The 24,190-nt window shown below is 37.1% G+C and overlaps 1 protein-coding gene across 1 annotated transcript in view; it reads right to left on the bottom strand.

Annotated features, from left to right (window-relative positions):
* The window catches only part of RASGRF1 (Ras protein specific guanine nucleotide releasing factor 1), a 300,540-nt gene that overhangs the window by 175,668 nt on the left and 100,682 nt on the right, over positions 1 to 24,190 (bottom strand). Inside the window, exons 2-5 of the mRNA XM_053718462.1 lie at positions 16,810 to 16,916; positions 15,233 to 15,380; positions 12,842 to 12,931; positions 11,597 to 11,850 (exon numbers count right to left, since the gene is read on the bottom strand). Coding sequence (XP_053574437.1) covers positions 11,597 to 11,850; positions 12,842 to 12,931; positions 15,233 to 15,380; positions 16,810 to 16,916 — 599 coding nt within the window. The remainder of the gene's footprint in view (positions 1 to 11,596; positions 11,851 to 12,841; positions 12,932 to 15,232; positions 15,381 to 16,809; positions 16,917 to 24,190) is intronic.

Here is a 24,190-nt window from a genome sequence, read left to right as displayed (position 1 = left end):
TAACTAACTAGTAATAATATTTATTTATACTGCAAGCTCCCAGCTGAGTATTTACTGATTATTGATACTTCAATATCTTTATTTAAAAAGCAGGAATGTAAAGCTTAGGAGCCGTAGGTTCCATTTTTGGTACAGAACCTGGGTTATGCTTGCTTATTGGTGGCTAAATGTAGCCACCAATAAACAAGCGCTATCCAGGGTGCTGAACCTAAAATGGGTCGGCTCCTAAGCTTTAAATAAAGATAGCAAGCGAACAAAGAAAAATTGATAATAGGAATAAATTAGAAAGCTGCTTAAAATGACATGCTCTATCTGAATCATGAAATAAAAAAAATTGGGTTTAGTGTCCCTTTAATACTCAATTAAATAGTATGTCTACCCATTTGTAGTGCTTCATTCACAAGGTAATGCTCCCTATGTGCATAGTTTATGTTGGTGCATCTGAAGCTTTCCTGTCAGATAGAGGTCATCCCAATTGCACTTTGGTAGTGTTATATACTTGTACTATTTACATATTGTATTCCTCTAATCTGGCAAATCTGTGCATCACATAAAACTGATTCACACAGCACACTTGTATTAATTGCTCTACATGGCACATCTTACGTTAACATCCAGTAAAATAAGCTGTATCTCCCATAGCATATTTGTAATGCTTAATTTATATAGCATTTCTCTGCAATTAGAACATCCCTCAAACCCTGACCCCTCTGTGTTGTTTCAATTGTATGTTATACCTCCTCCATCTGCAATGTAAAACTTACTAATAAACTAGTAGTATTCCATTTTTAGAAGAGGCCTCCCAAGGTGCATCTTCATACATATGGTACCTCTGCATATGACTAGTCTTCCATTTATAGATCACTCCTACTCTGACGCAACTGTAGTGATCATTTCACCAAACATTGTTCCCCTCTGTACACTTTTAGTTTTCTATTCACAGACATTGATTCCGATGTCACAGATTGTTTTACATTAAAGAGACACTAAACCCACATTTTTTCTTTAATGATCCAGATAGAGGGGCCTATTTGTCAAAGGTCTTGCAGACCTGATCCGACAGTGCGGATCAGGTCCGCAAGACCTCGCTGAATGCGGAGAGCAATACGTTCTCCGTATTCAGCATTGCACCAGCAGCTCCACAAGAGCTGCTGGTGCAACGCGCCGCCCCCCTGCAGACTCGCGGCCAATCGTCCACCAGCAGGGGGGTGTAAATCAACCCGATCGTATTTGATAGGGTTTATTTCCAGCGATTCCTGTCCGCCTCATCAGAGCAAGCGTACAGGGTTATGGAGCAGCAGTCTTTAGACTGCTGCTTCCTAACTTCTGTTTCTGGCGAGTCTGAAGATTCGCCAGAAACACAGGTCCACAAGCTCTGTTCGGAGCTTGATAAATGGGCCCCAAAGAATGCACTTTTAAGCATCTTTCTAAATGTGAAATGCAAAAAACTAGACTTTTTCCACTAAAAGTGGAAAAAAGTGTAGACAGAGGGCGCTAGTTTGGAATATGTGTATAGTAGTATGTACTGACACAGTTTGTTAAATTGCATAAAAATTAAACAAAATTATATATAAAGAAATTAGAAGAATGATAATAATAATGATTAAAGATAGGTGTTTGCCATAAGTGTTAGGGGAGGAAATAAAAATAGGAATGTGTTGGTATAAAAGTCGGCCCTTTTTCCAACGAATTGGGCTTGGGGATAACTTCTATAAATAAAACAAAGAAGAGCACCTCATGGTGCAGACAAAAACTTTCTATTAAAAGGACACTAAACCCAATGTTTTTTTCCTCATGATTCCAATAGAGCATGCAATTTTAAGCAACTTTCTAATTTACTCCTATTATTAATTTTTATTTGTTCTCGTGCTATCTTTATTTAAAAAGCAGAAATGTGATGCATAGGAGCCGGCCCATTTTTGGTTGAGAACCTGGGTTATGTTTGCTTATTGGTGGGTAAATGTCAACCTCCAATAAGCAAGTGCTATCCAGGGTGCTGAACCTAAAATGGGCTGGCTGCTAAGAATTACATTCCTGCTTTTAAAATAAAGATAGCAAGAGAATGAAAAGAAATCGATAATAGGAGTAAATTAGAAAGTTAATTAAAATTTCATGCTCTATCTAAATCATGAAAGAAAATTTTTTAATGAAAATCTGGATGTGTTTGGAGAGGTACTCACAGAGGAGGGGCGCACTATTTTGGAAGTGCAAGTAAGGCAGGCTGGGCCTCTCAGTCTCCAGCTGACTGTCTCTCAGGAAGTCTCAGTGGGAGATGGTTTCATGAAACACAATTTCTTTTTTTTTTTTTTAATATTTTATTAATCCAACAGAGTGTACAAAATTGCAGAATAAACAAGATGGCCATACAGAACAAGAAAGGAAAAAAAACAAAAACAAATGCAGAACGGAAAAAATGCCCATATAATAAACGTAGTATATCAAGCATATATCCATCTACGTCGAGCAAAAATAAAACTACTTGCATATCCTAGCATAACTCTTGGGCTAAATTTACTCTGAAATAGTGATGCACCGAAATGGAAATTCTAGACCGAAACCGAATCCGAAAATCCGGGATGCACTTGGCCGAAAACCGAAACCGATACCGAAAATGTATTTTTTCAAATTAATTTTTTTTAGTTTTTTTTTTTTTGCATAATTAGAGCCAATAAAAAAAATCCCACACTTTTATTGAAAGGTAACACACTAAAATTGGACAAAAATATATTAAAACAATGACATGCTACACAATAATTTTAACCAAGAGAAAAAAAAATAAAACAGGCAAACAATTTTCCGGCCAAAATGTTTCTGCGACCAAAATTTTGGTGCATCCCTACTTAAAACAATTATAAATATCAATATACTGTATTATTCTTCATTTAGTTCTATGTAACAGAATCATATTTAACAGGGGTTTTTTTTTTACTAATTATCCAAATAAAGTATATAGTCCTAGAAAACTCATTATATGCAGAACAGTAAGTCCAAGTAATAAACTTAAAACAGCAGCTCTAGGCTAGCATCAAATTTGAAAAATGTTACACAATAATTTTACCGAAAATAACAGGCAAAAAAACCGAACACCGAAATAGCCAAAAATGCCATTTTCGGCCGAAACTTTCTGCGGCCGAAATTTCGGTGCATCCCTACTCTGAAATAATTCTTTTTTAGCCAAAAATAAAAGTTTAGTGTATTCACTGTTGGGTTTTTTTTTTCCACTATGGCAATAAAACAAAACAAAACACAACAACGAGAGAAAAAGAAGAGAAAAAAAAAAATGGAGGAAATTGTCTTCCTGGACCTTCCCCTTTCCCCTCTCCTTCAAAATTAAATTCCTCCCCTCTCCCTCCTCCCTCCCTCTATTGTTATTTTATCGTCCGATCCTCCTTCCCCCATAGGACATATACACCTGTACGCATGTAGGTATTACCACAAAATATTCATAACCCCCATCTCGCGTCTCACATAATTATTTCCCGATAACCAGTTACCCAAGCTGGAGGGAATAACTCAAGTATTACCAATTCTAGGAAGGGTAAGAATTTAAGAAAGGCAATAAAATGAGGTCTTTGAATAGGAAGAGGGTAAGACTAATTAACGGTAGCCAATCCCGGAGGGAAAAATTCCTACCCTACTATCCACTAAAAATTTAGTGTGGAAAGATTCAAATAAAATCTAAATTGAATTTCTTTAAGGAAGGGAAGAAAAACTCGGAGCTGCGTGACTCCTCCAACCTTTAGCTATTAACTGTCTTGCTGTCAAAATTATTGTATTGAATATCTTTACCGGACAATTCGGTCGGAGATCCGGGTTCGATAAAAGAAATATCTCCTCGCCGAGAACAGGCTTGAATCTTTGTACAACTTGCCATACCAAAACCTGATCTTTTGCCAAAAATGTTGTACTTTAGACACAACCAGAACATATGAAAAAAGTCTAGCTTATCAAGGGAGCAGCGCGGACAACAAAAAGCTTGAGTCGGGTTAAAATCTGACCATTTTATCAGGGGCGAGATAATAGTTATTAATTAATTTAAAATGGGCTTCTTTCCATGAAGCAGAAATCTGTAACTTATCTAGTTCCAAAAAACTTCGCTCAATTCTGTTCTCCTCTAATTGCGGGAAATACCTTTTCCAAAAATTATATAATTTATCTATACATAATTCCCCTGTTTAGCCAAGAGAATGGTCATAGATCAAAGATATTGAAGAACAGACCTAGCAAGAACTGGCAAATTATAATCTCTTTATGTTCTATCCAGTCAGGAATACTACTGTGTCCCACCTCTGATTAAATATATAATGTCGTAGCTGAAAATAAGCATACAAATTTGAACTAGGTAAATCGAATTTCCGAAACAGTAACTCTGATGTAAGCAATTGATTAGAGTCAAATAACTGATGGATATAGACCAATCCTGTTTCTGCCCAAAGCCTAAAAGCTCGCTGATTAATACCAGGCATAAATTCAGGATTACCTACTATCAGGAGAAACTCAGAAAATACTGGTGAGATTTTTAAAACCCGACAGATTTTATGCCATGCCACAATGACATTTTTAAAGGAGATCAATTTACAAACATTTAACGGCAAACTTTTCAAAGAACAGTGAAGGATAGCTTTTAATGCAAAAGGAGAAATCAGAAATGATTCTAACTCCAGCGCACAAATTTATTTGACTCCGTAATCCAGTCAAAAGCTAACTTGGCTAAACATGCCCAGTTTATATAATCTTAAAATCTGGCAAGGCTAAACCTGCAAGTGACCGCTTTTGTGTCAGTCTGCTCAGGGCTAATCCTTGGTTTTTTATTGCCCCAAATAAATTTGGATTGCCAAGACTGTAAGTCATAATATCTCTATTGGTTAATAATAACGGGAGATTTTGTAAGAGATATAAAATCTTTGGAAGAATAATCATTTTAATTAAATTAACTCTTGCTGATAAGGAAACTGGGAGAGAAGACCAATTTTGAAGATCATTTTTAATTTTCAACAAAATCGGGCGAAAAACAGAATTTATGCTTACCTGATAAATTACTTTCTCCAACGGTGTGTCCGGTCCACGGCGTCATCCTTACTTGTGGGATATTCTCTTCCCCAACAGGGAAATGGCAAAGAGTCCCAGCAAAGGCTGGTCACATGATCCCTCCTAGGCTCCGCCCACCCCAGTCATTCGACCGACGGACAGGAGGAAATATATATAGGAGAAATCATATGATACCGTGGTGACTGTAGTTAGAGAAAATAATTCATCAGACCTGATTAAAAAAACCAGGGCGGGGCCGTGGACCGGACACACCGTTGGAGAAAGTAATTTATCAGGTAAGCATAAATTCTGTTTTCTCCAACATTGGTGTGTCCGGTCCACAGCGTCATCCTTACTTGTGGGAACCAATACCAAAGCTTTAGGACACGGATGAAGGGAGGGAGCAAATCAGGTCACCTAAACGGAAGGCACCACAGCTTGCAAAACCTTTCTCCCAAAAATAGCCTCCGAAGAAGCAAAAGTATCAAATTTGTAAAATTTGGGCAAAAGTGTGCAGTGAAGACCAAGTCGCTGCCTTACATATCTGATCAACAGAAGCCTCGTTCTTGAAGGCCCATGTGGAAGCCACAGCCCTAGTGGAGTGAGCTGTGATTCGTTCAGGAGGCTGCCGTCCGGCAGTCTCATAAGCCAAACGGATAATGTTTTTAAGCCAAAAGGAAAAGAGAGGTGGAAGTCGCTTTTTGACCTCTCCTTTTACCAGAATAAACCACAAACAAGGATGATGTTTGTCTGAAATCTTTAGTAGCCTCTAAATAGAATTTTAGAGCACGGACAACGTCTCAAATTGTGTAACAAACGCTCCTTCTTTGAAACTGGATTCGGACACAAAGAAGGTTCAACTATCTCCTGGTTAATATTTTTGTTAGAAACAAACTTTAGGAAGAAAACCAGGCTTTAGTACGCAAAACCACCTTATCTGCATGGAACACACTGATAAGGAGGAGAACACTGCAGAGGCAGATAACTCTGAAACTCTTCTAGCAGAAGAGATTGCAACCAAAAACAAAACTTTCCAAGATAGGTAACTTAAAATCTACGGAATGTAAGGGTTCAAACGGAACCCCTTGAAGAACTGAAAGAACTAGATTTAAACTCCAGGGAGGAGTCAAAGGTCTGTAAACAGGCTTGATCCTAACCAGAGCCTGAACAAATGCTTGAACATCTGGCATAGCTGCCAGTCGTTTGTGTAGTAAGACAGATAAAGCAGAAATCTGTCCCTTTAGAGAACGTGCAGATAATCCTTTCTCCAAACCTTCTTGTAGAAAGGATAGAATCTTAGGAATCTTTATCTTGTTCCATGGCAATCCTTTGGATTCACACCAACAGATATATTTTTTCCATATTTTATGGTAAATTTTTCTAGTTACAGGCTTTCTAGCCTGAATCAGAGTATCTATTACAGAATCTGAAAACCCACGCTTTGATAAAATCAAGCGTTCAATCTCCAAGCCGTCAGCTGGAGGGAAACCAGATTCGGATGTTCGAATGGACCTTGAACAAGAAGGTCCTGTCTCAAAGGTAGCTTCCATGGTGGAGCCGATGACATATTCACCAGGTCTGCATACCAAGTCCTGCGTGGCCATGCAGGAGCTATCAAGATCACCGAAGCCCTCTCCTGATTGATCCTGGCTACCAGCCTGGGAATGAGAGGAAACGGTGGGAATACACAAGCTAGGTTGAAGGTCCAAGGTGCTACTAGTGCATCTACTAGAGTCGCCTTGGGATCCCTGGATCTGGACCCGTAGCAAGGAACCTTGAAGTTCTGACGAGACGCCATCAGATCCATGTCTGGAATGCCCCATAATTGAGTTATTTGGGCAAAGATTTCCGGATGGAGTTCCCACTCCCCCGGATGGAATGTCTGACGACTCAGAAAATCCGCTTCCCAATTTTCCACTCCTGGGATGTGGATCGCAGACAAGTGGCAGGAGTGATCCTCCGCCCATTGAATTATTTTGGTCACTTCTTCCATCGCCAGGGAATTCCTTGTTCCCCCCTGATGATTGATATATGCAACAGTCGTCATGTTGTCTGATTGAAACCTTATGAATTTGGCCTTTGCTAGTTGAGGCCAAGCTTTGAGAGCATTGAATATCGCTCTCAGTTCCAGAATGTTTATCGGGAGAAGAGATTCTTCCCGAGACCATAGACCCTGAGCTTTCAGGGGTTCCCAGACCGCGCCCCAGCCCACCAGGCTGGCGTCGGTCGTGACAATGACCCACTCTGGTCTGCGGAAGCTCATTCCCTGTGACAGATTGTCCAGGGTCAGCCACCAACGGAGTGAATCTCTGGTCTTTTGATCTACTTGAATCGTCGGAGACAAGTCTGTATAATCCCCATTCCACTGTCTGAGCATGCACAGTTGTAATGGTCTTAGATGAATTCGTGCAAAAGGAACTATGTCCATTGTTGCAACCATCAATCCTATTACTTCCATGCACTGCGCTATGGAAGGACGAAGAACAGAATGAAGTACTTGACAAGAGCTTAGAATTTTTGATTTTCTGACCTCTGTCAGAAAAATCCTCATTTCTAAGGAATCTATTATTGTTCCCAAGAAGGGAACTCTTGTTGACGGGGACAGAGAACTTTTTTCTTTGTTCACCTTCCATCCGTGAGATCTGAGAAAGGCTAGGACGATGTCCGTATGAGCCTTTGCTTTTGACAGAGACGACGCTTGAATCAGGATGTCGTCCAAGTAAGGTACTACTGCAATGCCCCTTGGTCTTAGAACCGCTAGAAGGGACCCTAGTACCTTTGTGAAAATCCTTGGAGCAGTGGCTAATCCGAATGGAAGTGCCACAAACTGGTAATGCTTGTCCAGAAAAGCGAACCTTAGGAACTGATGATGTTCCTTGTGGATAGGAATATGTAGGTACGCATCATTTAAATCCACGGTAGTCATAAATTGATTTTCATGGATAGTAGGTAGGATCGTTCGAATAGTTTCCATTTTGAACGATGGTACCCTGAGAAATTTGTTTAGGATCTTGAGATCCAAAATTGGTCTGAATGTTCCCTCTTTTTTGGGAACTATGAACAGGTATCAGGGCCCAACAGACTTGGACATCACCAGAGAAATCCCAAGCTTGACACGCCTGCCTCGGACACCGCAGTAAAGAAGAGCGTCTCCTCAGGCCTCCGACTGATCAGATGTTATATTCACCCGCGAGGAGGGAGCGTTGTCCACCGATCGCTCCGCGGGCGCCCCACTCCCTCCTACCAGCGGTCGCTTCACTCAGAGAACCCGGGAGATTCACCGGGGTTAACTTGCCTGCTCCTCTCCTCCCTGCGCGTGTCTTTGGTGGCTAGTGCGGTATCCACCGCTGGGCTGAACCGCCAATCAAAAGGACTTCCACGGCATAGGCGTAGACACCGCCTGTAGTCCTGCAAACACTCCCAGACGATCTGGGTAAAGCAGGCAGCAAATGCTGGGGGAGAATATCCAGGCTCCTGTAGTCCAGAGCACCGCGAGCTGCACAGCGTGCCTAACAGCTCCGCCCCCACCGGAAGTCTCCCTCATGAAACACAATTTCATTGCCTAATGCCTAATGGGGAAGCACAGTAATGTTACCGAAAGGATTGTGAGAAAAAGATATAAATGAATTACTCACATTTTATTGAGCACTGTTGAAAAGTGCTAAATCTGGCAGGCTGTATGTCTTAAGTCACCAGCTGACTTTTCACTCTCAGGTCTCCCAGGGAAAATGATGGTTGTAATAATCGAAAAAAGAGTCCAGAGGAAAAAAGAAATAAAAGTAGTACAAGGCAGATAGTAGTAAAAAAAATTTAATTTTAAAATCACAATAAAATCAATAAACTACAATGCGTTTCTCAGCTATATGTAGCTGTTTCATAAGGCATAAGCTATCAGTGGTGTGTGTCGCCTTATATACACGTCATCTAGTTTGTTTCTATGGTTACAAAAATGCATATTAGAGAAATTAGATGTTATTTCTTTTTTCCTCTGGACTCTTTTTTGGATTATTACAACCATCATTTTCCCTGGGAGACCTAAGAGGAAAAGTCAGCTGGTGACTTAAGACATCCAGCCTGCCAGATTTAGTACTTTTCAACAGTGCTCAATAAATGTGAGTAATTCATTTATATCTTTTTCGCACAATCCTTTCTGTAACATTACTGTGCTGCCCCATTGGGCGATGAAATTATCTGAATCATGAAAGAAAAAAATGTGTATTTAGTATCCCTTTAACATGATATTTCTCTGCAGGTGCATTTGTAGTATTCATGTCACGGATTAATGCTCCACCCTGGCACATCTGTAGTTTACAGTTTACAAAGCATAACATCCTTGGCACATCTGTAGTTTACAGTTTACAAAGCATAACTTCCTTGGCACATCTGTAGTTTACAGTTTACAAAGCATAACTTCCTTGGCACATCTGTAGTTTACAGTTTACAAAGCATAACTTCCTTGGCACATCTGTAGTTTACAGTTTACAAAGCATAACTTCCTTGGCACATCTGTAGTTTACAGTTTACAAAGCATAACTTCCTTGGCACATCTGTAGTTTTTTTTTTATTTACACAGAACTGCTCCCCTGAACATCTTAAGCATTCCACACATACAACAAGAACATGTTTAGTCATTTTTAGGTAGCAATGACCCCCCTGATGCATCCATATAATTTAATTTATAAAGCATTGCTTCTCCTTGCACACCTGTAAAGTTCTATTTACAGATCAGTGCATTCAGAGAACACATGTATAGTGTTTTCTTTACAAAACACTATTTCCATTTTCTTTAATTGTGTTTTATTGTGATTCTTCTCATAATGAATATTTCTCTTGTTGCGTCGTTATTGCTTTGTTAAGCGCATCTGTAATACTTGGTTAGTATTAGTATCCCTGGTAAATATAAGGTAATGAGGGATTTACCTTATTTGGAGTCTGGAACCAACCTTGCACGAAATGTGTTGTAAAAGTTTGTCAGGCACATTCTGAAGTTGTCACTGGATGAACATAACCAAATGTCAACCACACAGAGATATCCAGAAGAATAGTCAGCAGCCAAGTAGCCAGATGTAACAGCAAAAGGAGCAGTCAAAAGAATAGTCAAAACTTCTGTTCCAATAATCAGGAACACAAATGCCAGGACTTCCATAACAACAACTAAGTACCAAACAATGTTAACGGAAGTCTTTTAAAATGTCCACCATGAGCCTTGGTGCCAATTCTGAAGCAGGGCCACTTCAACTACAAAGGGCACAAATAGCTTTACCTTTACTGCCTGCAGGTCAAACAATCTGAAGCATGAAGACCCTGTGCACTAAACTTAGCGCACCCGTCTGTAGCCAGATCCAACACCGGACCCCAGCTGTCTGCTGCACTAAACTGCTTCCTTTTAGCGCAGCTTCAGGCTACAGCTGTGCTCCCAGCTCCCCTCTTACAGCCATCTGGACTTTCACCATGCCTTTGATTTTTGGGTTAGTGTCCCCCACCTAACTCAGGTAAGACCTCGGAAGCCCAACAGTAAAACTATAGTATTTAATTCAAAAAGTATTATAAATCTACATACATATTCCATTCATAGAGTGCTAATGTCTGAAGTGCATCTGTAAAGTTCCATTCATAGTATATTTCCCCACCAGGTGCATCTGTAGGGTTCTATTAACATATTACACATCAGTAGTTTTCAATACATAAAACACCCCTGAAATATCTGCAGTATTCTATTCACACAGCTTTGCTCCACAAGCAATATCTGTAGTGTTTCATTCACAGAGCAGTTCCACCCACTGGCACAGCTGTAACATTACATTAACAGAATATATCCCCTGGTACATTTTCAATATTTTATTAACAGAGCATTGCTTGCCCAGGCTCATCTGTATTGTTAGCCTCCAGATTATTACACTCCCACAATTTTGCCCCAACATAGGTGTAGCATTGCATACACAAAGCTTTGCCACCTGGAGCATCCTTGGCATTCTATTCATAGTACTATATATTGCCAAGGTTATCTGTAGTGTCCCATGTGTATAGCATTGTTCCCATGGCATTTCTTTAAAGTGATATGACACCTTGCAAATCAGCATTTTGCTTTGCCACAAACTAAATAGACTGACTTCTGCTTGCTACTACACATACCAAATAGACTGACTTCTGCTTGCTACTACACATACCAAATAGACTGACTTCTGCTTGCTACTACACATACCAAATAGACTGACTTCTGCTTGCTACTACACATACCAAATAGACTGACTTCTGCTTGCTACTACACATACCAAATAGTTTACTTCCCTTTCAGCTGTGCAGATCTACGAAGAGCACTAAATTAACGTTTTATATCTATCAATATAGCTTATGGGGTGTCTCCATGTATCCCATCTAGTTCCCTACATATAAACTGTCAGTTTATCCTCCTCAATATGTAGCCAGCCAGAGCAGAAGCAGCAAACCAGATATAGTTGCAGAATATTTTACTTAGATCTCATATCTGAATGATTTATCCTCTGATTTATGCACATTGTGTCCTAAGCTTCTGATGCAAGTGTACAACTAGAGTGCTTTCATTGGGTACCTGTTAAGAAAGATACTGCTGACGTCGTCATGTGTAATCGGTGGTTTTTTGGAACTGGCCGCCATGCGTAAAGGTCTTAGGAAATTATTGACCAGAATGTGCAGCTGTTGCACATACTCAGCCTCCGCCTCCAGCATACTGAACACCACCTGATTTCTCTTGCGCATACTGTCTGCATGAGGAGACCTTGAGTAGTCCTGGATGATGCTTTTCCACTTCCTGCGGCACAGCCAACCACGCAGGAAGCTTTGCACCTGTAAGTCACATCCAAAGTTAAACAAAATGTAATAAAATATACTATTGAGATTAATGACATTGAATTAATAGACATGGAAATCAAAATAAACTTTCATGGTTCAGATTTACATTCACTTAAAAAAAAACTTTCCAACTTACTTTTACAATCAAATGTACTTCTTTCTCTTGGTATCCTTTATTGAAACTATGATCATTTGCATGAGAGCATATCTAGGAATGCTAATGAGCGTACACATGAGACATGAAACTTAAAACATGTTCTTTCATTATTCAGATAGAGCATCTGCTTTTAAACAACTTTCCAATTTACTTCTATTATCTCATTTGCTTCATTTTCGTGGTATCCTTTGTTGATAAGCATACCTTGCTAGGCTTAGGAGCTGGCAGATAGATAGCTGCTGATTTGTAGCTATACAAATATACCTCTTACCATTGGCTCACTGATGTGTTCAGCTAGCTCCTAGTAGTGCATTGCTTCTCCTACAATAAAGGATACCAGGAGAATGAAGCAGTATAGAACACAGAAGTACATTGGAAAGTTTAAAATTGTATGCTCTTTTCTAAATCACAAAATAAACTTTTGGATTTCATGTCCCTTTAAAAGGACATTAAACACGAAATAAATCATTAGATACAATTAAACATTTTATATTAATACACTGAAGTCTTTGTGTCCCTTTTGGCACTATATGACTGCAGTATTTGCAACAATGTAAAATATTGTTAGAAATAGACAAAAAAAAATGCTGAAATATAATCAAGAAGTTTTCTATCAAGGAAAGGGTCTAAGTTTTCAACAAACGATACAAAGAGAAAGAAGTAAATATCACGGTAAAAGTAAAGTGGAAAGTTTCACCATTAGACATTAATTTTGACGTCCATGCAGTCTCAACTGGATGTTTATGAATGTGATATGTCGCATGCTAAAGAAGTGAGTATTCATCATAATGACAATGTAGTGCATCAAGTCAATATGATATTTGTCACCTTCTTTATTTTCCTGATGTCAACGTCATCAGCTGAGGCTGAGCTTTGTGTTGATTGGATTCGTTCATTGTCTTTCAGTAATGAAGCAATCTAAGAGAACACATCACACATTATTGATAAACTGTGAGACCTCTGTATTTGTCACAGCCTAAACAAAACCACATACACTGACACATGATCTATGCTCTAAGCCAGGGGTGTCCAAACTTTGCTCTCCAGAGGTTTTGGAACTACATTTCCCATGATGCTCAGCTAGATAAAATGCTGGCTGAGCATCATCGGAAATGTAGTTCCAAAACCTCTGGAGAGCAAAGTTTGGACACCCCTGCTCTAAGCAGACATTCAGAAGGGACAATAAACACCTTGTAATTACATGACATTTCTCTTGTACTGCTATAAAATAAATATCAGACGAGTCTAAACATAATATACCCCTTTATATCCTTTTTACTGCAATTGTTTGTCAATAGCCAAACTTCACCCACCTTATTTGAAGGAGCCAATCTGAGACTCAGCAGCCAACAAGGCTAAGCACAGTAATTATGTTAGTATAGAGTACATTGCTTTGAAGTTGTTATCAGTTAAATCTAATTATGGAATGGTGTGTAGCAGTGTTAGCCTTGGGAAGTCAACAGGGTGCTTTTCAAGTTTTGAGAATGATAAAATCCTCAATAATAAATCACGGGACAAAATATATCACGAAAGCCAGTGCTGGTTGGATTTTGTCAGATATCTGAGCACTCATTCATTTTTTTCATTTCATCTATATGGTTTGTTTATATGTAAGGAGCTGTCTATTTTAATATTCTTTATCAGTCCTTCTGTCTTTGTAATTTGCAAGTTAGAGAGTTAAACAAAATAATAAATAATTATAGAAAGTATACTGCAATGTTGTTTAATTACGCATAACTAAACATTTCATATAAAAATCTCAAGGTGTTTACCATCTCTTTAAAGAATAATGTTCAACGTTATTCTTTTTGGAAGGTACAGAAGTTTTATGTTCAGGGTTTATGTGACTCTTTGTTCATTTTGTTTTCTGTAAAGCTGGCGATAGCCTCAACTAAAAACACACAATGTGACATTTTATTTACTCTCTTTTTTAATAGAGGATCTGAGAGTTGTCAGGGGTAAGGGACAAAAGCATGCAGATCTTTAGAAGGGGAGATGATAATGTTCTGATGAAAACAAAGGCTCATTATAACCTAGAAAATTTCCTTTCATAAATATTCAAGTTTTTATTCTTTATTGTTGAGAAAAATCTAATTAACACTTCAAAGTGTTAGCAGCTGTAACACTGATACACAAACCTGTGATACTAAATACACCCCCATCTTTTCTTAAATGAAGCATACAATGTAAACATTGAATACTATCATTTACATGTGACACAATATGCCACATATACTATGGACACTAAATTCACAGCAAAACAAATATACATTATAAATACACAAATATAAAAACCTATTGGGCATATACTCAAATAAACAAATCTCTTTAAACATTAGTGAGATGTTCCTGATACAGTCAATTCATTTTTACATTACAGGTGATATTTAAAGGTTAGGAAGGTCAAAATTTGAATCTGCGTGGGCGCATTTCAATTATAAATAGAAGCATTTTGGCAATATACTCCCATTAGCAAAAATGGTTCTAGTAGAAGTTAAAGGGACACTGAACCCAAATTTTTTCTTTTGTGATTCAGATAGAGCATGACATTTTAAGCAACTTTCTAATTTACTCCTATTATCAAATGTTCTTTATTCTCTTGGTATCTTTATTTGAAATGCAAGAATGCAAGTTTAGATGCCGGCCCATTTTTGGTGAACAACCCAGGTTGTCCTTGCTGATTGGTGGATAAACTCATCCAACAATCAAAAACTGCTGTCCAGAGTTCTTAACCAAGAAAAAAAGCTTAGATGCCTTCTTTTTTTTATATAGAAATAGCAAGAGAACGAAGAAACATTGATAACAGGAGTAAATTAGAAAGTTGCTTAAAATTGCATGCTCTTTCTGAATCACAAAATATATTTTTTGGGTTCAGTGTCCCTTTAAAACCGTTTTACAGCAGCATATGCACATATGCTGTGAGGGTCCATGCACCAGCAAAAAAGCTCAGAGGGCTGGTGGTGGTGCATACTGTGTGTTCTATAAGCCACTCTGACTCTCTGGGAAGGTGTTTGAATACTAGTGCACGGGCCCTCACAGCATATGTGCGTATGCCACTGACAATAAGTAATCACTTTTACTAAAAAATGGAAGTACATTGCTTCTATTTAAAATTGAAATACACTTATGCACATTTCAATTGTGACCTTTCTATCCCTTTAACATATGCTTTTAGGAGCGCTCTGTGGCATGCCAAGGTGAGTTGTGTTGTGTGCCCACCTCAGACTTCAGACGTTCCACCTCTACTTCTCCATCCTCTATTTGTTGCCTTAGCTGCTTGGCCACCTTCTTCTCCGTTTCCACAATCTGCAGTAAATGCAGATACTTCTGCATCAAAGCTTCATGCTCGGTCACCAGAGTCTTGTAGCTAACAGACAAGATAGATAGAATTTTGGTTTCCTTAAAGGGTGAGGATCTATTAGCCTAGTATAGGTCAGATAAGCTTGGGTAGATTCTGTGCAGACACTGTGCTCTATGTGATATGTGTAATATGTGCAGTGAGCCCGGTTAGCTGATTTGACTGGACAGTAATGTTAATATTGCATGGAAGCATCAGATGAGGTTTTGGAGCAGTGGAACTAAGCTAAGAGCAATAAGTATGGTCTTTCTGTATGAGTTATGGAAAAGCTGCAAGCAGGGGACACTCATGCAGTTCCCATACCTTTGAAGACTTCATATTAAGAAAAAGTGACAAAAAAGTGCCTATAGCCCCCTCAAAATGTATATTAATTTCTCTTGTCAAATTATCTAATGATTTTAGTAGTCCTAACTTTAATATAAATTTAGTTTCAGCTACTATATTTTTCGAATAGACAAATTGGTCACAATAAACAACAATAGACAGCATTTGAAATATTATTTATTAGGGAATTATGCTTTTGTGTTATTAAACCATCAATCAATTGTGGAATGAATCCACTTTGATTAGGATCAGAAATACCAGACAGCAAAAAACAAAACAAAAACACAATCATATGACTAATAGCCCCTCTATATTCAGAAAGGCTGCATATCTTATTAAAACTATGTTAAAATTAAAAAAACAACAACAGGATATTGCATAACAAAAAGCAAAATACTTGATATTGCAGGTTAGCGCTATATACAGCCACAGTGAATCTGGCCATACTTCGCTTCCCAATATTCACAATACAGGTACAAATCCCCAAATCAAGAATTCTAAAATCTGAAATTATTAAGAAATCCAAATCATTTTTTTTAAATAAAATCAGCAAGAATTACTATTTTTCCCCCACCTGTAAGTCATAATCTTCTCTGCCTGTGTATTTGGTTTCTTTTTTTAAAATGCGAATAATGGTCTATATTTATATAAAACAACTATTAACTTTCTGATTACAGTACTGTACTATCTTTCTGAGGGTGCTATGTATACAAAAGTATTAAAAATGATATAAAACTACCTTTATGTTACATATATATATATATATATATATATATATATATATATATATATATATATATATATATATATATATATATAAAAGCTGTATTGTGACTTGTAAATATTGCCTAAATGACAAGATATTGTTGTTTACACTTGGTTCCATTCCCTCTCCAAACTGTCCCATTTTAAAGATACAAATATTCCAAATTCCAAACCTTTTTCGGTGCCAAGCAATATGGATAAAGGGTTTTCTATCTGTACTAATATTGTTGGACTTAATATTAATTTAGTATGTGTGATTGTTGCGTTGAGTTCAATTAGCGAGAAATGTAAATAGTCTTGGTGAATGTAGGTGAAATGAATGAGCAGTTATGAGCAGTTCACACTGTACCTGGCATGTGATATAGCTGTAACCCACTCGTCACAGTCCTTGGAATCCTCTGTCCGCAGCTCCAGAGGTTTCTGATTCTCATGATTAAAGTTGATGATAAAATAATACTAAAACAATAAAGAATGTAGATTAGCACCATGTTTTAAAATATCTGTAAAATGTACAAATGAATGCTCAGAATACGCAGATACTGTATTTATTTACAGTAATATACACAGACTTAATACACAAAAACACATCCAAGCCATATGCAAAATACACAAAGTACCCCAGATTATTATTGTACTTCAGGGATATTATGGCCTGATGTCACCTTAAAATCACTTTGGAAACTGCTTAACAGGCTATTTGTGCTTAGGCTCATACAAAAATAAGCCTAGACTTAATTCACATAATGGACAGATAAGTCCATTGGGCCAAATGTAACCTAGACCTCAATTACTGCAAGCTGTTAAATGTCCTAATGTAATTTCTCAATACAATATCTCATAGCAGATGAAAATGCCTGACGCTAACATTTCCAGTATATGATAGGCAAGAAAAGCAGGCAATATATAATATTATAATATGCAAAGCAGAGATTTGTTATTTATTTATGTTCAGTTATATCTGATAATGGTCTAGATTACTAGTGGATCACAATTAATAGCGCAAGGGGCATTATCCATATCCCGACCCTGCGCTAAGAAAAGTGAACAAGAGATTTACAAGAGAATCTTAAAGGGACAGTATACTGTAAAAATGTTTTTCCCTTAAAGTGATATTAATCCTAGCGTTTTCGAAACACTAGGATTTACCAGTGGCACAAATAAACGGGACTTTCAGTCATGTCATGAAGTATAAAATACTTCATGCTGAAAGTTCCTTTATTTGTCTGGAGCGTTCACCGCAATGAGCTCCTCAGGCAGCCCACGACAGAACGCTATTTTTCAGTGAAGTGATGTTTCCACCTCTTGGCCAATAGCCGTGCAGGCCAGCTGGCATTAAGCCGGATAGCTAGCGCGCTATTGGCTAAAATCACCTCATTGGTAAAAGAGCGTTCTGCCATGGGATGCCTGAGGCGCTCAGCACAGTGAACACTGCAGACAAATAAACAAACTTTAAGCATGAATAATTTTATACTTCATGACTGAAAGTCCCCTTTATTTGTTGCACTGTTAAATCCTACCATTTAAAAAACAAATGTATAAAAAATTGAATTTGCAGGTTTATTTGTGAATATAAATTAGCTGGTTTTGTGCTTTTAAATCACAACCTATTAAAATGGGTTAAGCTTGCAGGTAATATCATATCTCATTATGTTTCCACTTTTGTTTACACACACATGCTTCTTTATCTTATATTTATCTGTAAACCAAAGCCAAATACTAGGCCCTGATATTCAAAACCTCTCCGCTCAGGTGAGAAATGATCCTCATTCAAAAGGCAGATTTTGCTTTCCTTCTTTGTAAGTGAAGGAGAGACAAGCCCAGTGCAATATACCACTGCATGATAGGACCGTTCTGCTGCATTTACACTTTTTTTTTTCCACCTTTTATTTATAACCAAAAATGTAACATAGAAATAGATATGTCATAGATGCATATAATCAATCATGGACCATTTTACAATAACATATAAACATTCCATTTTTACCTGGGTATTCAACTTTAACATCGTTTATATCGGCCAATACCGTGAAACAATATATTTCCTGCAATTCATGCATTATTCTAAACATCCAATATAATTACATTATTTGGATTTTTTTTTTGAACTGTTAAACATATAACAAATGACCAGAGAGCCACAATAGCAATCTGATATTGGTGAGGGACAATGGAGATAAAAAAGAAGAGAAGGAGAAAGAAAAAAAAAAAGAAAAAAAAAGGGGGAGGGGGGAAGAAAAATTGGCGCTATCCCCTCAATTTCCACCACTTCCTTTACCCGTATTGATATCCTTTTTGAATAGGGAGGATACCTTCTTATAATCCTTTAATGGGGACAGCGACTAACAGTAATTAGATTTGAATAACTTCTTTTCTTAACCTGTCTTGCATCTAATATCTATCTCGGCCACACAGAGGGGGAAGTAAAAAGAGATCAAGGCCAAAAGGGAGTTTTAACCAATACCTTAAATCTATTTAGTAAAGATATTGTCTCCAATACCTTGGATAGTTCTCTGATAATATTAATTGAAGGAAGAGAGGGGAGGAGCGAAAATACTCTATCAACTGTAATTGAACATCTCTATGTTGGTCAAGAATAACTTTCTCCCATTTTGCCATAAATCCTTTTAATTTTTTTTTCTGGAAAATCCAGGGATCGTGTTGGTCTAGAACCATTTGATACATCATATTATGGACAAATAACGCTATGCTTGGTGCTTTCTTATCTTTCCAGGTCCTGAGTATCATTTGCCTAGTTAATAGAATGGCGGTGTTGATCAGTGGCTTATTTAACCTTCCCTTTTCAGTAAATAGGAAACATATATGGACGGCATCTAAACGTAACCTTTTTAACAGGTATTTATTTAGCCAAAACTCTATCTGTCTCCACAATCTTTGTATCTTAGGGCAATACCAAAAAAGGTGCAATAAATCGGCATTTAACAAGTTACATCTAGAACATACATTTGGTCCTTGTCTATTCCATTTTGCCATTATCTTAGGTGTGAGGTATGCTCTATTTAACAGTTTACAGTGAGATTCTCTTATTGCTATATCATAAGAATATTTGTCAACTCTTGAAAAGCTTTTTTCAAAAAAGTTCATATTTATATTTGGGAAGTCAGATTTCCATAAACCAAATACCTTATCCATTTTCACTTCTGCACCTTTCAGAGCCAGAGCCCTGTATATACCAGTTAACGAATAATTACCCATCTGATATCTCTTTATTATGGGTTCTAACAGACCCATTTTCCATAGTTGTCGATCTAGGTGTGGTGTCGACTATGAATAAAATGTCTAATCTGTAGATATGCAAAAAATGAGGTATTATCTAAGTTGAATTCTCTTAAGAGTAAATCAAACATTTTAACTTGCATAGTGAGGGGATCAAGCAATTGTATTACATTCTTTAAATTCTTAGAAGCCCATATTCTATATATATGGGAGCTACATCCACTGCTGAATTCTGGATTCCCCCTAATAGGTAAATATTCGGAGTATGTACCATTTATCCCTAGGTTAAAGCACACTTTGCTCCATGCCAATACTATATTATGAATAGTATATTTTAAGGTATGTTTCTTAATAATATTATGTTGGTTCAGGTGTAAGTATGCTTTTAATGAATATGGGGCAATTGATGCTTCTTCTAGTTTATAATTTGTGATGTAGTCTGCTTCCGTAAGCCAGTCCAACGCTATTTTAACCATGCAAGACAGATTATAATTTAAAATATTGGGGAGGGCAAATCCTCCAACCTCTTTAGGGTCTGCTAATCTTGCTAATCTTGCTAATGAAATTTGTGTTTTTTTAGATGACCATAAAAAACGTAAGCATTTAGCGTTAAGTTTCTGTATATCTGCTTTTGGAATAAATATAGGGATATTCTGTAATAAAAATAAAATCTTTGGAAATAGGCACATTTTTATTAATGCAATTTTTGCAGATAGAGTAAGTGGTAGTCTACTCCAGTTTTGTAAGTTAATAGAGCATTTTTTCCATAATGGCCCATAATTAATCTCATACCATTCTTCTGGGTTCTTTGATATATTTATTCCCAAGTATTTTATACTTCTTGCTGCTATTTTAAATGGGTTTTCCAATAAACTATCTTTTTTTTTATCAACCAGAGAATCTCTGATTTCAATAGGTTAATCTTATAACCGGAAAATTTACTAAATTCCCTGGTAATATTCAGAAGAATTGGTATATTTTTTTTGGAGTTTCTAATATAAAAAAGTATATCATCTGCATATAATGATAGAGTGATATTTTGTTGACCTATATTCATCCTCTCTAGTCTATTTCTTGATGTTATCGCTAAGGGTTCCAGCGCTATATCAAATAATAATGGAGATAGAGGACATCCTTGTCTTGTACCTTTGTTTAAAATTATTGCCGGGGAAGAGAGGCCATTTATATTAAGATGGGAAATTGGGTTTTTATAAAGAAAACCTATATAATTGACGAAGTGCCCTTCGAGTCCGAATTTTCCCAGTGTAGTGAATAGATGATCCCACAGAACGGAGTAAACGCCTTCTCCGCATCTATTGTGATTAAAGCACAATCCTGCTGTCTTTTTGACTCTGTTCTGTATGATGCTAAGACATATTCAATAACTGTCATTACCTTTCTGATATTTTTTTGCGTCGCCCTACCTGAGATAAAGCCTGTTTGGTCTATATTTATTACTCCTCCTATAATCCCTTTAAGGCGGCCTGCTAAAATACCAGCCATGATCTTATAATCGCTATTAAGAAGGGATATTGGTCTATAAGAGTCCATTAGCATTGGATCTTTCCCCTTCTTATGTATTAATATAATATTAGATGTCGTAAAAACTTTAGATGGTTCTTTATGTTGTATAAAATAGAAATTAAATAGATTTATTAGTGTAGGGGCAATTGATTCTGCCAATATCTTATAAAGTTTGGCTGGTATTTGGTCCGGGCCGGGTGCTTTTCCCAAGGCTAAATCATTAATTTCCCTTAGTGTTTCTTCCAGAGTTATTTCTTTATTCAAAATTGCTAATTGGGCACTGTCTATTTTTGGTATTTTAAGATCATGCCAAAACTTCTCTTTAGCTTCTTTATCAATTTCTGCAGGTGAAAAGATATTTTGAAAGCTAAATCTAGGAGGTTCATATGCTAATTTCTAAGCCCTTAAAGGCCGCCTCTTAACTCAGGGCATTTTGACAGTTTTTCACCACTAGAGGGTGTTAGTTCATGTGTTTCATATAGATAAAACTGTGCTCACACACGTGGAGTTCCTAGGAGCATGCACTGATTGGCTAAAAAGTCTGTCAAAAGAACTGAAATAAGGGGCAGTTTGCAGATGCTTAGATACAAGATAATCACAGAGGTAAAAAGTGTATTTATATAACTGTGTTGGTTATGCAAAACTATGGAATGGAATGGTAAATGGGTAATAAAGGGATTATCTATCTTTTAAAATAATAAATATTCTGGTGTAGACTGTCCCTTTAACTATCTGTGTTAACTTAGCCTTGTCAGAAGCCTAGACTCCAGCATATAAACTTTTAGTTTAGGTTAGGGATACCACAGGCTAAATCAGCTATTTCAAATGCTGAAATAAGAGTAAACACTAATTGTAAATCATTTAATACACTCCAGCAGGTAAAATGGATCATTGGGAACAATTTAAAGGGGAGAAAACATTTGAGTAAACTGTCCCTTTAATGGGCCAACACTTTTTAGCACACCCTATACTTTCAAGTAGACAGCGGAGGGTTACTATAATTGCTCAAGTGCAATTCATCATAACGCTGGAAAATGTAGTGCGCTTGGAGACCTGAAGTAAAGTGTTAAGGCTTGAATATATAAATAACAAAACACATGTATAAAATATTCACTCATGTTTATACACAATAAATGTAAAATATAGTTTTTTATTGCAATAAATGTTTTAAAAGTGATTTAAAGGGATATGGTATATGACAAGGTGTATATGTATGCGTGTGAATTTGTATGTGTTTATATATGTGTGTATGTACATATGTTTGCACACACATACATACATACACATATAAGTCCAGATGTTAGTGCGCCTTAAAGGGACATTAAACCCAAATTGTTTCTTTCATTAGTCAGAATACAATTTTAAACAACATTCCAATTTACTTCTATTATCTAATTTGCTTAATTCTTTAGATATTCTTTGTTGAAGAAACAGCAATGCACATGGGTGAGCCAATCACACGAGGCATCTATGTGCAGTTACCAATCAGCAGCCTCTGAGCCTATCTAGATATGCTTTTCAGCAAAGGATATCAAGAGAATGAAGCAGATTAGATAATATAAGTAAATTAGAAAGTTGTTTTAAATTGCATGTTCTTTCTTAATCATGAAAGAAAAAAAGTGTGTTTAATGTCCCTTTAAGCTTTCACTTAAGTGCCTAACATTTTACTTTGAACTTGTAATATGAGCACAAAAATAAAAGCACTATTGATTTGCAACTTGTGATTGGCCAATGTAAATTATTTATCATGATTATTTATTACAAGACTTGACAAATATATGTTTACTAGGCATAATTAAATGTTTTAAATGGGAGATCAAAATGTCTTTTATGGCACTTTAAAGTGAAAAGATCTATAAAAAGTGAGTGAAAGGAACACAGATATCTGACTAACATAGGGTGCAATATTTAGCATCATAATTGACCTACAGTAGTGCTTTCCAAACTGTGTGTCGTGACACATTCATGTGTCGGCAGCAGTGTCTAGGTGTGTCCCTGCTTCAGCACAATTTTTTTTTAATTAATTTTTTTTTAGTTCCGCCTACCGGCTATGCATATCACATGGGTGACACGTGATTGATACCTAGTGGGTCACAGTTCATCTGAACCTATTGGCACAGCTCAGTGGGAACTGAAACTATTCCCATTGGCGGCACATTGGCTCCTGACTGCACGTGTAGTCTCCTCAATCGGCTCGTGACTGCATGTGTAGTCAGTGAGTGGGATAGCAATGTGTTTGCAGCGTGGGCAGTAGTCAGTCGGACTTGCAGAGCTCTGAGGGCGGCAGCTTAAACGCTGAGCTGAAGTCAGAAGGCAAAGTGTTTTTTTAGGCAGCTAGCTCCCAGTAGTGCATTGCTCTTCTTGCTCTTGATATATGTATAGGAAGTGGAAGATTAAAAATGCTTGATGATGAAATGTGAGTGTCTTTATCTAATATTCCACCAAATATTCAGAAACTGTGTTAATCCCATCAACCTCATACATTCCATTAAAATAGTAAGTAGCTATTGGTGATATTAAACTTTTTTTTAAATTCTTGCACATACATACTGTTACTTATAAATACATTTCGTTATTATATAATTTATGTATGTGTCCGTATCTCTTAAAACAAGTTAGTTTAACCTCCTGTTTGCTAGTACAACTGAATTACTGTGTCGCGAAATGATGTAGATCTAAAGTGTGTCACCGACATGAGAAGCTTGGAAAGCTCTAACCTACAGATATGTGCTGCACAGGTTCTATGAAAACACAAATGCCCCTCTTTTTGTAAAAGACAGAGAAGAAATTCTATTAATTGAAACAAATGATGCACTTCTGTATTAACAAACTTAAAAACAACAAAGATTTTTGCAACATATGGAATATATTTTACAAGCTAGCCAACAACATAAACATTGCCATCCCAAATACCCACAATCAGAAGCCTGGATAAGACTAACGTTCTGAAAATGCAGAATTAAATGGACAAC

This window comes from Bombina bombina, chromosome 6 (genome assembly GCF_027579735.1).
Source record: "Bombina bombina isolate aBomBom1 chromosome 6, aBomBom1.pri, whole genome shotgun sequence".
NCBI lineage: Eukaryota > Metazoa > Chordata > Amphibia > Anura > Bombinatoridae > Bombina > Bombina bombina.
The sequence above is the reverse complement of the archived record's forward strand: the minus strand, read 5'-3'. Positions and strand labels throughout refer to the sequence as shown.